Below are 14,247 nucleotides of genomic sequence, written 5' to 3'. Positions count from 1 at the left end.
TTCACAACGATGGGCGTACCAAAAGAGCCAAGTAATAAAAAACTATTAATATTATATAGCGCATTATTTCTTCGGCAAAGTTTTAACCAAAATAAACTGAATTTAACTAAAATTTATAAAGCAACAACCCCTTAAAATAACAATCCAAATTCAAGGCACCAGATCTTCATCTGCAACTTTTGCCATTCACAACGCAGATAATAACAAAACACCACGCGGAAATCTTGGAGTAAACAATGGAAGTAACTAAAGTAAGTAGATTAAGCAATATTAAAAACGAAACTTTACCATTAAAACCCACAGAAGTCAAAGAAATCAAAGAAAGCCAAGAAGTCAAAGGCTCCTAAGGACTCGTCCGCTTCGATTAAATTGACGGCCCTGCATCGCAAGCAAAAGGAAGTTGCCCGCGTGCTTATTCTCAAACAGGAAATATTAATGAGATCTGGAGTGTCCTACCTGGAATATCAGGAGATTCGTGCAGAAATCGAAAGACTCAATAGTTTAAAGGAGACATTTTCGCGTCGTGTGGAAAAATTGAAACAACAAGACAAGTAGTTTAGAGTCGTTTTGATTCATGTCATCATAATCATAGTCTGAACATTTGTAGCTTAAAACTTTCTGTTACTGACTTAATTAACAATAACAAATGCCTTTACGTATATAGGATCATAAGGCGTTTAACATAAAATCTAGGTAACTTTTTACATTATACTTCATCGAAAGAAAAATTATTGCATATTTCATTGCGTGCTATTTTTGGTAGAAATCTTTGCATTTCTTAATGTAAAGCCTAATTATTGTACGAATGTTTGACATCTGCAGAATGTAGGAACTGGAAATTGAAGTATTATTAATTGTTTAGTTGTATGGTTCTGAAAGGAACGAATGTTAATTTGGTGGAGTGAAATTTCACCCATTTGGAAATGAGCTGCCGCTATCAAAGTTTAAAGAATTTTTGATTAACTATTCCTGCTTTAAGTTATTCTCGGACTTCTCGAAGGCCTTCCACATGCGCGTGAAATCTGCCTGAAACATTCGCGCCAATTCCTTGTCCTCACTGAGGATGCAGTTCTCCCAGTTGCCTCCGAATCCCTGCCGTGTCCAGTTGACGGAACCGCTGACCACGACGCTGCAGTATGGACGAATCCACTTGCGCTGTTTGAGCCGCCGGATCTCCTCCACGCGCTCCACTCCATCTATTACACAGTACTTGTTGTGCATCATTTTCGAGGTGATAGGCATGCGCACCGGCACTCCAAGGCAGGCCAGGACATTGATCTGTGATCCGGAGGAGAAGACCATCTCCCGGTCGCTGATGATCCTGACACTCACGCCACGCTGTAGAGCTCTCTTAAAGGCGTCGGCCAGAATTAGAGAAGAGAAGGTGTAGATGGCTACGTCAAGGGAGTACACCGCACGATCGATCTGCTCCACTATCTTGCCAACATTCCTCAGGGAGCAGTACATGTTTCGGCACTGCAACACAATCGGTTCCGGCGATTTCGTCAATTCCGGTGAACCCGGCATGCTCTTCCGAAGATGCTGCGCTGCGCAGATGTCGCCAAGCTCATTGAAGGAGAGCACTTCGTGCACGCGGAGGGGCCTTTTTCCCGAAAGTTGGCTATGAAAGAACTTAACCGCCTTCCAGATCACCTCTGATGCCAGGATGGTGCCGGCGGCAATGCTGATGGTGGCCACAATGGGATGCTCTCGGATCTGCTGCATAAATAATGCGGTATTCAACATTTTATTATAATTTTATTTTTTTGAAAGTACTGCGCTTTAAATATCGCTCTAAGTGGGACCAGTATTTCAGTACTTAGTATTTTTTAAATACACCTTTCAATATTTTCTCTAAACTGGTCCTTGACCACACTTTGTTTCAGTGGCGTTGCCGTATCGCGGCCATGCGCTTGCCCATTCGAATTAAACAATACATTTCTGGACAATTGAAGCATTTCTCCTATTAAATGGATGATCCATCCACCACTCTCTTGCCCGGCGAATCCGAAGATCTGCGGGAGGCGCGCAATACCGAACTGAAGAAGGTGCTCAAGTTGAAATTAGTGCTGGACGAGCTGCGTCGCCTGGATTTGGGGCCAAATCAGAGTGCGGAAATCAAAAGAACGCTTAAATTGGTTTCCATTGGGAACTATGTGCGATTAGGCGAGAATGAAGGCAGTGGTCAGGAGCAAGTGCTGGGTAGATGCCTTTAAAATCGTCGTTAAGACAGTGTTTATTCATGTAATTTATCCCACAGGTCTGCCGAATGCCAGCAGTTATCCGCCCTTGAGCTATACGGATCGCAAGACGGTGCGCAACAAACTATCCGCCCAACTACGGGCCACTCTACAACCCATTGCAGAACTGGGTGACAGGATGCGCGAGGAGTTTCCGGATGCCTTTAACCAGGGGGAGGATTTGAGTGCCGACCAGAAAGAAATCTTGCGGCTAGAGGAGGAGCATCGCAGCGGTCTGGAGCAGCTGGTGGCGCTTCTGGGGCGCAAGTGCTCGCTTCTTAACGACACCGCCGAACTGAAATTGGGTCCGCAATTGGCCAACGAACTGAAATTGCAGGAGGCGCAGGCGCAACTTGTTCAAACAAAAGCGGAACTCCTGCGGGATTTCTTTGTCCAAGAGGCCACTTCCCGCACTGAAAACAGTGTTAAGGCGCACAAGGAAGTGGAAGCGCACCTGGACGAGCTTATCGCCGCCAAAAATCCGACCCCCAAGAAGTAGATAAAGCAATTTATAACTATGTGAATTAGATTTAAATACATTAGATTTGTTAGTAAAACAGGGTCGTTTGGCTACTTTTAATATTCAGAGTGGCAACGCTGGTTTTACATGGTTCACTTTTCGCAAGGCCACACTGGCGAACAAACAATTTGTAAACAAAAGGAAGCTTTAAAACTATCAAACATGACAGAAACCAATCCTGATGAGCGGGTTTCCCCCAGAGAAGAGCCCTCCGCGGAGGAGGATTCCCGAGCCCAGTCCCCACCAGAGGCATTGGCAATTCTGAGCAATAGTTCCTCAAATGCCGGCAATGGTTTAGAACAAGAGGATGAGCACGAAGCCGATTCCGTGGATCGGGATGACTCTGCCAGCTTGTTCAGCACCACGACAACCACCACTAGGAGCAAATCGCCCAACACACGAAAACTGAACCGCTTATGCCGGCGTGTTAAGGCTCCAAAAATGGTTCAACCGCTTTACAAGTACAGGTGGGATTTCTTTGGTGAAATTAAATAAGTACTATATATATATGTATTAATAACCGAATTAATTGCAGTTCCCATGTCCGCGAGGATCACAACCACCAGATCTTTGGGGTGCAGTTCAATCCGTTCCTGGACAGAAGCCATGCGCAGGTGTTTGCCACCGTTGGCAAGGATCGAGTTTCCATCTACGAATGCGAAAGGAGTAACGGCGAGGAGTCCAATGAAGGCATTCGACTGCTGCAGGTCTATGCGGATCCCGATGTAGGTACTCAAGCATTTAACACCATATCCATTCAGAAAGCGGATTCTATATCCTATGATAAGAGCTTATGTCTCTTTTACATCTGATTAAGGATACATCAATTCCTTCATAAATTTTTTTAAAATTATCTTTTAGATAACAACATAGCTTTTTCTAACAAGGTGTCCTAAAATGTCAGTAATTTTATTTTATTTATACAAAGCTAGCTTAAGGTTTTTAAACTAAAAGCATTAGCAACCATGCTAATATTATCATCAATATTAATTTATTTTAAAGGAAATAGTAGCAGTTTAAATATTTTCTTTGGTACAACTTTCAGATGTTTTTTCTATCTACATGTATTATGAATTATAACTATTGTATTTATAACTTCTTTATATTTCCTCTTTTCAAGACCGATGAAAGCTTCTACACGTGCGCTTGGTCCTACGACTCAGAAACAGGCGATCCTGTCCTGGCTGCGGCTGGTTACCGCGGTGTCATCCGGATTTTTAATCCAGTGAAGCATCAATGCAGCAAGAACTACATTGGTCACGGGCACGCAATTAATGAGCTCAAGTTTCATCCGGTCAGGCCGCAGTTACTTCTGTCCGGCAGCAAGGATCACTCGTTGCGGCTCTGGAACATCCAGTCGGACGTCTGTGTGGCTGTGTTCGGTGGAGTGGAAGGTCATCGGGATGAAGTGCTGTCCGTTGACTTTGATTTGCGCGGGGATCGCATCATGTCCAGTGGGATGGATCACTCTCTGAAGCTGTGGCGCTTGGACAAGCCGGATATAAAGGAGGCCATAGAGCTAAGCTCTGGCTTCAGCCCCAACAAGAACACTGCTCCATTTCCTACCATCAAGGAGCACTTTCCGGACTTCTCCACGAGGGATATTCATCGCAACTATGTGGATTGCGTTCAGTGGTTTGGGGACTTCGTCTTCTCGAAGTCCTGCGAGAACTCGATTGTGTGCTGGAAGCCGGGCAAACTTTCAGCCCCTTGGCACGAAATAAAACCCCAGGAGTCGGCCACCACAGTGCTACACCACTTCGACTACAAGATGTGCGAGATCTGGTTTGTGCGCTTCGCCTTCAACGCCTGGCAAAAGATTCTGGCCTTGGGCAACCAGCAGGGCACCACCTTTGTGTGGGAACTCGACTGTAACGATCCCAATCTGACCAAATGCAGTCAACTGGTTCATCCCAAGAGCAACTCCACCATCCGGCAGACTTCTTTCTCCAAAGACGGTTCTATTTTGGTCTGCGTCTGCGATGACAGCACCGTGTGGCGATGGGATCGCGTCAATTAGGTAACTTATGGATTATTTTAAGCTATACCCAACAAGGGTATATTAAATAAGTGAAAAGTTTTCCCTTCAGAGTGGTGATACCTTTCAGATATGTAGTTTGTATAAATATCTTAAGCTTAAATATTATTTATTTGACGTGTGTTAGATCCATAGTTTTATAAATGAAACCCATAGGTTAATTATTTATTAACACTTTTATAAACTATTGTTTATTAAACCATTTTTTTGTAACTTTTTAATTTATTTAACTCTTATTTTATTCTCAAAGTGTAAGAATTCTTACTAACATTTTTTACAATACAATATAATATACATAAATATTGATTGAGTATATATTTATATTTCAAAATATGCCGTAACTATATTAATCTATATACGTTAAATAAAAAAATATATTTACAAATGTATTTTGTCAATCTATACATGGATAAAGAAATGTCGTTAAAAATTGTATCTCTTTAACAGTATTTTTATTTATTTACTTAATATAAAAATAAGAAACTTTTATTTTGACCAAACATTATATATTTAAACACTTAATTAATAAAATTCGTGGTTATAATATATAAATTTGTTTATAGACAAGATAAACCATTGATTTCGGTTATTTTTTAAGCCGTCATTGGTATTTTATGCACATCGCTAAATGGTCACTCTAAGCAGCTGCGAAATTTTGTTATCATTGCAAAACTCAAATTTCTTGTTTACCTGCGATTGATTTTGCATAAAATGCTTACTGACCGAGTAATTGCCACCAAGGAGGCGCTAGTAGTGGCTTTGGGTGACAATTGGGAGCGCTACCGGGCCAACATGAAGAACTGGTTTCGCAGCCGCTGGTCCAAGGAGGAGTTCGATGCGGAGTCGCGGAAAATACTCTCTCCGGACAAATTGCACCTGCACAATCAATTTCTGCTGGCGCTGCTCAACAAGATAGATGCCTTCGCTCCCGTGGAGAATCCTCCGGCTGTCCAAACCAGCAGCAGCGGGAATCGCAGCAAGCGTCGCAAGAGAAGCTCCCGCACTTTCGCCGAACGCCTGAACTTCGAGCTCTGTGAGGTCCTGGAATTTGTGGGCGAGGACAACATGCAGGTGATCAGGCCTCCGCCCACGATCGGCGGATCCTCGGAGCAGCAGCCCATGCAGCAGCAGCTCCCGTCGCAGCGCTACTGCGCCCAGGAACTCTTCCTACCCGACGCGGGATTCATTATGGGCCGCTTTCTAATAGGCGCCTGGGAAATCGGACTCGTCTCCGTGGACGACAACGTCGCCGAGTACGTGGCCATGGCCGTGCAGGTTCTGCTCAAGGATCTGCTGTCGGCCATTATTAAGAAACGAAAGCACTACAAGACCAGCGGCGAGGGAAACTTTTACTACGATGTGGGTGCTCCGCTGCGTGATCCTTCGCTGCGCAATACGGTCACCCGCCAGAAGGTGGATGATACACCCCTGGAGCTGGACAAGGAGCTGAATACGGCTAACTTCATGCGGCGTCAGAACGACGATGTGACCTTCCTCTCTGCCTGCGAAGAAGTGTAAGGATTGTTTATTAATCACCAGTAAGAGGGCAATGAATGTCCCTATACAAGGGTCTTTTTTATTGGCAAGCAAGGAAACATTCACAGGATCAATTGTTGTGTGATAATATTTTATGCAAAATTTTTTGTTTTTTTAATACTTTTGCCCTATTAACAATATCATCTTTAACATATACGGTTCATGCTTAAAATCAGTCTTTCACATATCAATCAATTGTAGCAGAGTTTTTTGTCCACATGTCAAATGATTTATCTATATTTCAAAATCCTCAGCTCAAAAGATAAGTCTTCTTAATAACTTTCTCGTTTAAAGAAAGGTTAAACACGGATTTACAGCTGTCATAAGGATTACTTTTACTAACTCATCTGTTTTCCGGTTAAAAACATACAATAACAATTTCTTAAAATTTTCTTACAGCCTCCCCAGCGAGCGAACAGTGATCACCCTTAAGGACTGCCAGCTCGCCTTCCGGGACCGCAACCTGATCGGCTCACACGCCGTTTACTCCATCAATATGGAACGACTCAATATGATGATGCATTAGTTTATTGAAGTACTTATTTAATATTAGCTCTAGGAAATATTTACATTATACGCGAGTTTTTGGCTTAGCAAAGTTCTCTTGGCGGTGGTTTGTAGGGCAAAGCGCCTGGCAGAAACTGATCTGACTTGAAGGCTTCGATTTCCTGTTCATTGAGATCTTCCATGCGACTGTAAACCGAGGATTGGGCTTCGTTGGTCGACTGAGCTTGCTGCTGCTGCAACATCTGTTGTTGCTGCATCATTTGCTGCTGTTGTTGCTGCTGCATTTGCAATTGTTGCTGTTGTTGCATCTGCTGCTGTTGTTGCTGTTGCTGCTGCTGTTGTTGCTGCATTTGTTGCTGTTGCATCTGTTGCTGCTGCAACTGTTGTTGTTGGTTTGGGAATCCAACTGCTGCTGCCTGCGCAAATAACCCGGATGGGGGTTGCTGCTGCTGCTGCTGAGCGGCCTGGCCAAACATTCCTCCTACATTGGGATTAGAAACTTGGCCAAAAATTCCGGCCGCCTGAGTTTGTTGCTGCTGTTGAAAGCCACCGAAGGGATTGGGATTTCCGGGCTGAGCTTGCACCTGGACTTGTGCCTGGGCGAAAAGGTTGCCTCCTTGAAAGGTTTGAGCTGCAGGCTGTTGCTGCTGCTGAGGCTGTCCAAAGACACTGGTTGCTCCTCCTGCCACTGCTCCTCCGCCAAAAATGCTGTTCCCTGGATTTGAATTCGCCATGGTTCCACCGAAAATGCTGTTGGTGTTGTTTGCTTGGTTAGCAGCATTGCCGAAAATATTACCCGCAGCCAAAGCAGGCTTTCCAAAGATGGAGGCGGATGGGTTGGCCGCCGGAGCAGCTGCAGCAAAGGGATTATTGGGCTGCTGCGGGGCATCAGACACGCTCCCGCCCTCCGGCGTCTCGTGGATCTTGATCATCATGTCCAAAACATGGGGCGACATCTGCAACATGGCCTTCATCTTGTTGGTCGCCTCCATAACCTCGCGATTAAACTGCTGCTGAAATTGTTCAAAGCTATTCTGACGCTTGGCCTCGTAGCCCATAAAGCGGACCTCCTCGAAGGATTGGTCCTCGATAAAGTTGGGAAAGTTGGCCTTGTCCTTGAAGGGCCCATAGGCCGAGAAAGGCCACATCTTGCCATTGAGGCTGGACTCCATGTCGGCTTTAAGATACTGCCTATAATAAAAGTATGTGATTGTGTGTAAGATTGGGATTCCATCTTTATGGTTTAACCTCCATTCACTCACTTGACATCGAAGTGCTCGTTGTGGCATTTTGTCCCATAGCGACAGGAGCCTTGTTGGAAGAATCGGCACACAACCATATTTCTCTAGATCTATATATCTCCTACAAAATGGTAAATTAATTTTTGCTTTGATCTGGCTTTGGGCTTCAAAAAAAAATACGAAATGCCGGTGCCGTTAAAATACTAGAATTTGGTATTCAATATTTTGATCTTCAAAGCATATACTGTGTTTATGCATGAAAACTTTAATACGTGAAATAAGATGAAAGAACAAGAACTAATTACATTAAATCGGAAAAGTTAATAGACAAATAAAATCCTTTTGATAAATTTATTTCGATCAATTAATATTTTTAAATTTTACATTACTAATTATTATGCTAAAATAGAATGAATAAACTTATATTCATGAACTGTTGACAGAAACAAGATAAATGTTTTCTGGTACACTACAAATTAAAAAATTCAAATTAGATTTTCCCGCATAAACAAAGCCACTTATAATGACATTTTTGGGTATATTTTCGAGGGTCCTTTGGTATTTTGCGTCCCTCCCAACGCGGTCCCACTGATTGTGAAATCCGCTTTGATAACATAACGAAAAACACAAGAACTTCTTGGATTCCATCACAATGCAGAAAGTGCTGGGACGACTCCAGGCGCAGGTCCTGCGCTCCCGCGCTACAAATGCAGTAGTCACCGTGGTCAGACATGAGGCCACCTCCTCCAAGACAGCCACAAAGCCGGCCGCCACATCCAAAGGTAAACGAGTCCTCCAATATGTTCGATTATCCTTACTAAATCCCAAATATCCGCAGAATTCCGGGAGAGGCAGGTGCGCTTCAACATCAAGAACGAACAGACCGAGGGACGACCCTTGTACCTGGATGCCCAGGCCACCACGCCGATGGACCCACGTGTGCTAGACGCCATGCTCCCATACCTGACGAACTATTACGGGAACCCCCACTCCCGTACCCACGCCTACGGTTGGGAAACGGAGCAGGCGGTGGAGAAGGCGCGCGAGCAGGTGGCCACTCTGATTGGCGCCGATCCCAAGGAGATCATCTTCACATCCGGCGCCACGGAGTCCAACAATATATCCGTTAAAGGGGTGGCCCGCTTCTACGGCACCAAGAAGCGGCATGTGATTACAACCCAGACGGAGCACAAGTGCGTCCTGGACTCATGCCGGGCATTGGAGAACGAGGGATTTAAAGTCACCTATCTGCCTGTTCTGGCCAACGGACTTATCGACCTCCAGCAGCTGGAGGAGACCATCACGCCGGAGACATCACTGGTGTCCATCATGACGGTGAACAACGAGATTGGCGTCAAGCAGCCCATTGATGAAATCGGAAAATTATGTCGCTCCCGCCGCGTATTCTTCCACACGGATGCCGCCCAGGCTGTTGGCAAGATCCCATTGGACGTGAACAGCATGAACATCGACCTGATGTCCATATCCGGTCACAAGATCTACGGCCCAAAGGGTGTAGGTGCCCTTTACGTGCGTCGCAGGCCCAGGGTTCGTTTGGAGCCCATCCAAAGTGGAGGCGGCCAAGAGCGTGGTTTGAGGAGCGGCACAGTTCCAGCCCCGCTGGCCGTGGGATTGGGAGCTGCTGCGGAACTGGCTCTCCAGGAGATGGACTACGACAAGAAGTGGGTAGATTTCCTCTCCAATCGCCTGCTGGACAGGATTTCGAGTGCCTTGCCACATGTTATTAGGAATGGCGATGCCATAGCCACATACAATGGATGCCTGAACTTGTCCTTTGCTTATGTGGAAGGTGAGTCCCTGCTGATGGCCCTTAAAGATGTGGCCCTGAGCAGCGGCTCCGCCTGTACCTCCGCCTCTCTGGAACCCTCCTACGTGCTGCGGGCCATCGGCACAGACGAGGATCTGGCCCACAGCTCCATTCGCTTCGGAATTGGCCGCTTCACCACTATCGAGGAGGTAGACTACACCGCCGACAAGTGCATCAAACATGTGGAGAGGCTGCGCGAGATGTCGCCGCTGTGGGAGATGGTCCAAGAGGGCATCGACCTAAAGACCATCCAGTGGTCGCAGCACTAATATACTAATATGTAAGCCGTTACTGTTACCCCACTCTTCGAAAGCGAAGGGAAAATAAATTAGTTGGAAGAGTATCTAGGTTTATTTGTACACAAAACCACTTAAAACTAAGCTTAGTCCGAACGAATGTGCTTGTGTAAGAGGTGAGTCAAGAGAGACCCCAAAAAGCGAAAACGACTCCAAAGTGCGACGGCCAAAGATATGCAAATGATGCAATAATTTGCATTTGCCACTGGTCAAGGTTCAGTTGGCCTTCTTTTTGGGTGCTTCGCTCGCTCCTCCACCCAGGATCTTGCGGCGCTGGGCAAACATGTGCAGGTACAGCTGCGGGAAGATGGGGATGTATCCCAGCATCACAATCCACAGGAATCCAAAGTAGGAGAAGGTGGCGTTCCACTTGTTGGGCATCACCACGCTCCACACGCTGTTCTCGCGGGCGTAACTCTGGGCCCACCAGAAGCACAGCAGCTCACCGGTCACTCCAATGGGGTACAGGACGATGAAGGTGGTGTACCGCAGGAACACAACGAAATGGGGCACCACCTTGACAATGTTCAGGGCGTAGTACCCATACCGGATGATCTCGGTGATGGCCCAGGCCAGCAGGGCGATGGGCAGACCGGGCGACACCTTTCCAGTGGGCGTGGCCATCACAACGCCGACAACCACCATCATTCGGCTGAACACCTGGAAGCCAGTGACCACCGGATTGGACTTTACCAGGCCAAAGGACGCATTTAGGATCTCCACGAAGGCGGCGTTCTGGAATATGATCACAGCCAAGCGCGTGTACTCCCACAGCGTAACCTTTGCCCGGAACTCGGGGCCCTGCAGCAGATAGTAGTTGACCAGCTGCCACAGGATGTAGCTCCATCCGACCACCTGTCCGGCGTTGTATGCGAACAGGTAGAGCTTGGTGACCGTCGACGGCTCCTTAGAGGCGCTGGGTTTGCCTGACTTAACTGCCTTTGCTGACATTTTGGAGCTGCGTGAACTTTCACCTCGACGATCGCCACTAGTTAACTAATCAGTCGTTAAACTTATCGCTCTGTCGCGCGATAATTCCGAAGTCGCTTTCACCTGATTGGGTCAGTGTGACCGCACCGCAAACACCCAAATAATCCGAAGGTATATTAAAAATCGGGTAAGGAAACCGGCGTTTTTATACCCTCACAGCTTTATTTATTTTATTTGATATCTCGACTTCTGGCCAGCATCCATTTAAAAAATAAAAATAAATCAAAATATAAGAATAATGTTGTTGGCCTTTTATGTGATCTATCAAGATATATATATAAACATTTTTAGAGATACATACATATTATTTGTGTGGTTATGAATAAATTTTTAATGTTAAATTTTTTCTTGTAAGATTATTAACACCATCTTGGAAAGGGTATTAAAACCAGATCTGGCTCCATAAACTTAATGGTTTATTTTGGTGGATATGTGGTTCCCCCATTGAAAGCCCCGGGTACAAAAAGTGTACCCTTTACCCTTCAATATCTGTACATACATATGTACATACATTAACCATTAACAACTTTGTGGTGTGATTACACAAAAAAGGTTAATGTAAAGGTCAGTTGATTCTCGAAGCATCAGAATGAACTTGAGTGAAACAAAATAAACTAAATTGTATAAACAAATTTAAATTAATGTACTTGAAACTATTATTTGTATATTCATGTATATGCTTAGTAAACTAAATCACAATTTAAATATTTAAAAAATATACTCCTAAGGTAAAAAGCAAGATATGCAAGTTCAATTAGTTGAACCATCACCAGAAAATTACAAAAATATATTGGTTATAAGTTATATATTTTGTTTCACCTGAATTCGATTCGATTGTAAATTTAACCCGGTTAAATTGTATGTTGTCCACTTTTAAATTAAGGTGAGGGTAAATTGGTCGGCAATACCAAATAAAGCAATGTAAAGAGTACTTTGTAATCTCGCATGGGTACGTTATAATGTTCTAGACATTAAGGAAATCAATAAAATAACTATTTATTATGTGCTGACGAGCCCATTGTACACACCCAAATACATTTTAAATTTCGAGCGATATTTACCGTAGACCACCCCATTGTACTTTGCAGCTAATGTTTAGCAGCGAGCGACGGCCGGTTTGCGCGATGAGCCAGCATGCCAGCTGCTTTTCCTGATCGCCTGGTGGAAACCGAACCGAAAACCGAACGTGTCTGAAAAAGTCCGCCACCACCACGGGCCGGTGCACGTCCCCACCTGCCAAATCGCGTGTGTGGGGCGATTTCGTTCCCCAGCCGTGGAGCGAATCGCTTGTCGCCGTTGTCGAATTTCGTTGTGAATCGCAATCGGAATTGGAACTTCTGTTCCGAAAGCATGGCATCGCAGGCACGTGCTATTTGTTGTATGTGGGCGGAGGCCTGCAACCACGCCTACCGTGTGAATTAATTTGCTGCCTGTGCCTTTGCTGCTTGCTGCCCATTTAACGCAAATTACTAACTACTCCCCTAAAAGCCGACGCCTTATCAACTTGCCCGCCTTATCAGCAATCGCCGCCCGGACTCGTCGGACGGGCGGAGCGGCAATTCCGACAGAGCAGCGCCCACAAAGGCCGATTGGACAAAATTGGAAAAACGAGAACCCCGCCAAAAGTGAATTCCCTCTTTTTCACCAGGCGTCCAGAACGAGCAGAGCGGTGAAATGGCAGCGAATTCGGACCGAGCCGTCTACGTGTGAGTGCGAGCGAGACGACGGTAGTGTCGCAATGGCAGGGGTTTTCAATGTGACTGGTCGCCGCTGTGTGCGTGTGTGTGTGTGAGCAAAGAAATTGCCAAAGCTGACAAATTGCGGCAGTTTAAGGCCAAAACTAGTGATTATTGAAAGTCTTTAAGCTGAGCAAACAGTTGTCTTCTCCCTCTTTCTCGCCTGTTCTAAAGTACTTTTTTTTGGGACCAAGGGCAATCGAAGCAAATTGGCTGGTTCAACGAGCGGCTTCCAGAGGGCGCCACCTCCTGGTGGGGGGACTATGATAAAACCCCAGGGCAAAAGGCAAGGCAAAAACCCCAATGCTACACGCCCACAAATGCGAGCCCTGCGCCCCTCTTGCCATCTCGCTCTCGTTTTTACTGTGCAACACCGAGCGGAGAAAAAACAGAAAAAAAAGAAAAACATTGTTTGTTTGAACCGCAATTTCTAATGCAAACACTCGCCCCTGCAATCGCTCGAACATTTTGCTCAATTTTGAGCAGTCATTTTGTTTGCTCACATCACAGGCCAACAGAAAACGGAAAATTGCCCCCAAACGCTCTCGCTTGTTCTACGACTATAAACTATATGGCCTGTGGCATATGGTGTGGTATATGGTGGTATTCGCGATAAGATGGCGCTGGCCTAGAAACTGCATAATGGCGGCGGAGACGACAATGACGACGGCGTACCATGTAGAGCGCCGTCGGCGGAAGTTGCGGGCGCCCACTCCGGCCGGACATTTTGTTTTGTGCCCGTCATTTTGCTTATTGCACAAATTTATACTGGGCCCGCAGCAATATCGGCAGCGCTCGCTGGGCATTAAGCGCCAAAACTATCGCCTAACACCGCCGATTAACTAACAGCTAAGGCAAAGAGCGGACTAAAAGCGTCCATTATTGTGGGCGTTCAACGTTTTCCCACATGAATCATAACAGGCAAGCAGCAGCGGGCCACAAAGAGCGTCTCCCCATCTGAAAAAAGCACAAAAAGATTCAACTATTTGCCTCGAGCGTGAGTGTGTGTGTGTGTGTGTGAGTGCCCCAAGGAAAAAGAAGAAGCATCTGAAAGGGGGCTAATGGGGGAAACCAGTTTGCGTGCGTGTGTGCTGGCACTGCTCCAAGAGTCCGTTCTGCCTCTATGGTCGGCCAGTGGGACAGCGTGTGGTCAGCTTTTGATGTTTGCCCTGGCTTTTTTTACGGCCAGCAACCCTACTGCTGCATTTGGGAGCTGCTTAACAGGCGCAACTTAAGAGGGGAAAAAATTAAGCGTTCACGTTGTGTGTATTTTATATGGAAGCGCTGTGAATTTTATTATACCATTAAAAAGTTT

The 14,247-nt window shown here is 45.7% G+C and overlaps 8 protein-coding genes across 8 annotated transcripts; 5 read left to right on the top strand and 3 right to left on the bottom strand.

Annotated features, from left to right (window-relative positions):
* The first annotated feature begins 17 nt into the window (after positions 1-17).
* Positions 18-728, top strand: LOC108045860. Its single transcript, XM_017125307.2, has 2 exons — positions 18-251; positions 304-728. Exons 1-2 carry the CDS (start codon positions 237-239, stop codon positions 553-555), a joined length of 267 nt encoding a protein of 88 aa, XP_016980796.1. The 5' UTR covers positions 18-236; the 3' UTR covers positions 556-728.
* Positions 553-1,805, bottom strand: LOC108045858 (mitochondrial cardiolipin hydrolase). Its single transcript, XM_017125306.2, has one exon. The coding sequence runs from the start codon at positions 1,744-1,746 to the stop codon at positions 964-966; it is 783 nt and encodes a 260-aa protein (XP_016980795.1). The 5' UTR covers positions 1,747-1,805; the 3' UTR covers positions 553-963.
* Positions 1,806-1,891: 86 nt separating this feature from the next.
* Positions 1,892-2,797, top strand: LOC108045873 (augmin complex subunit dgt2). Its single transcript, XM_017125325.2, has 2 exons — positions 1,892-2,202; positions 2,261-2,797. The coding sequence occupies exons 1-2, from the start codon at positions 1,971-1,973 to the stop codon at positions 2,737-2,739; spliced, it is 711 nt and encodes a 236-aa protein (XP_016980814.1). The 5' UTR covers positions 1,892-1,970; the 3' UTR covers positions 2,740-2,797.
* Positions 2,798-2,847: 50 nt separating this feature from the next.
* Positions 2,848-5,121, top strand: LOC108045872 (polycomb protein esc). Its single transcript, XM_017125324.2, has 3 exons — positions 2,848-3,227; positions 3,296-3,485; positions 3,881-5,121. Exons 1-3 carry the CDS (start codon positions 2,848-2,850, stop codon positions 4,778-4,780), a joined length of 1,470 nt encoding a protein of 489 aa, XP_016980813.1. The 3' UTR covers positions 4,781-5,121.
* Positions 5,122-5,427: 306 nt separating this feature from the next.
* Positions 5,428-6,932, top strand: LOC108045871 (transcriptional adapter 1). The gene is made up of 2 exons (XM_017125323.1): positions 5,428-6,312; positions 6,734-6,932. The coding sequence occupies exons 1-2, from the start codon at positions 5,510-5,512 to the stop codon at positions 6,858-6,860; spliced, it is 930 nt and encodes a 309-aa protein (XP_016980812.1). The 5' UTR covers positions 5,428-5,509; the 3' UTR covers positions 6,861-6,932.
* Positions 6,845-8,266, bottom strand: LOC108045870 (alpha-protein kinase 1-like). Its single transcript, XM_017125322.1, has 2 exons — positions 8,104-8,266; positions 6,845-8,032 (listed from the first exon to the last, which is right to left on the bottom strand). Exons 1-2 carry the CDS (start codon positions 8,178-8,180, stop codon positions 6,925-6,927), a joined length of 1,185 nt encoding a protein of 394 aa, XP_016980811.1. The 5' UTR covers positions 8,181-8,266; the 3' UTR covers positions 6,845-6,924.
* A 388-nt stretch (positions 8,267-8,654) lies between these two features.
* On the top strand, positions 8,655-10,253 carry LOC108045867 (cysteine desulfurase, mitochondrial). Its single transcript, XM_017125318.1, has 2 exons — positions 8,655-8,864; positions 8,921-10,253. The coding sequence occupies exons 1-2, from the start codon at positions 8,735-8,737 to the stop codon at positions 10,177-10,179; spliced, it is 1,389 nt and encodes a 462-aa protein (XP_016980807.1). The 5' UTR covers positions 8,655-8,734; the 3' UTR covers positions 10,180-10,253.
* On the bottom strand, positions 10,239-11,280 carry LOC108045868 (very-long-chain (3R)-3-hydroxyacyl-CoA dehydratase hpo-8). The gene has a single exon (XM_017125319.2). It carries the CDS (start codon positions 11,155-11,157, stop codon positions 10,423-10,425), a length of 735 nt encoding a protein of 244 aa, XP_016980808.1. The 5' UTR covers positions 11,158-11,280; the 3' UTR covers positions 10,239-10,422.
* Between the last annotated feature and the right edge of the window lie 2,967 nt (positions 11,281-14,247).

The sequence above is a fragment of the Drosophila rhopaloa genome, unplaced genomic scaffold (genome assembly GCF_018152115.1).
Source record: "Drosophila rhopaloa isolate 14029-0021.01 unplaced genomic scaffold, ASM1815211v1 contig_2, whole genome shotgun sequence".
NCBI lineage: Eukaryota > Metazoa > Arthropoda > Insecta > Diptera > Drosophilidae > Drosophila > Drosophila rhopaloa.
The sequence above is the reverse complement of the archived record's forward strand: the minus strand, read 5'-3'. Positions and strand labels throughout refer to the sequence as shown.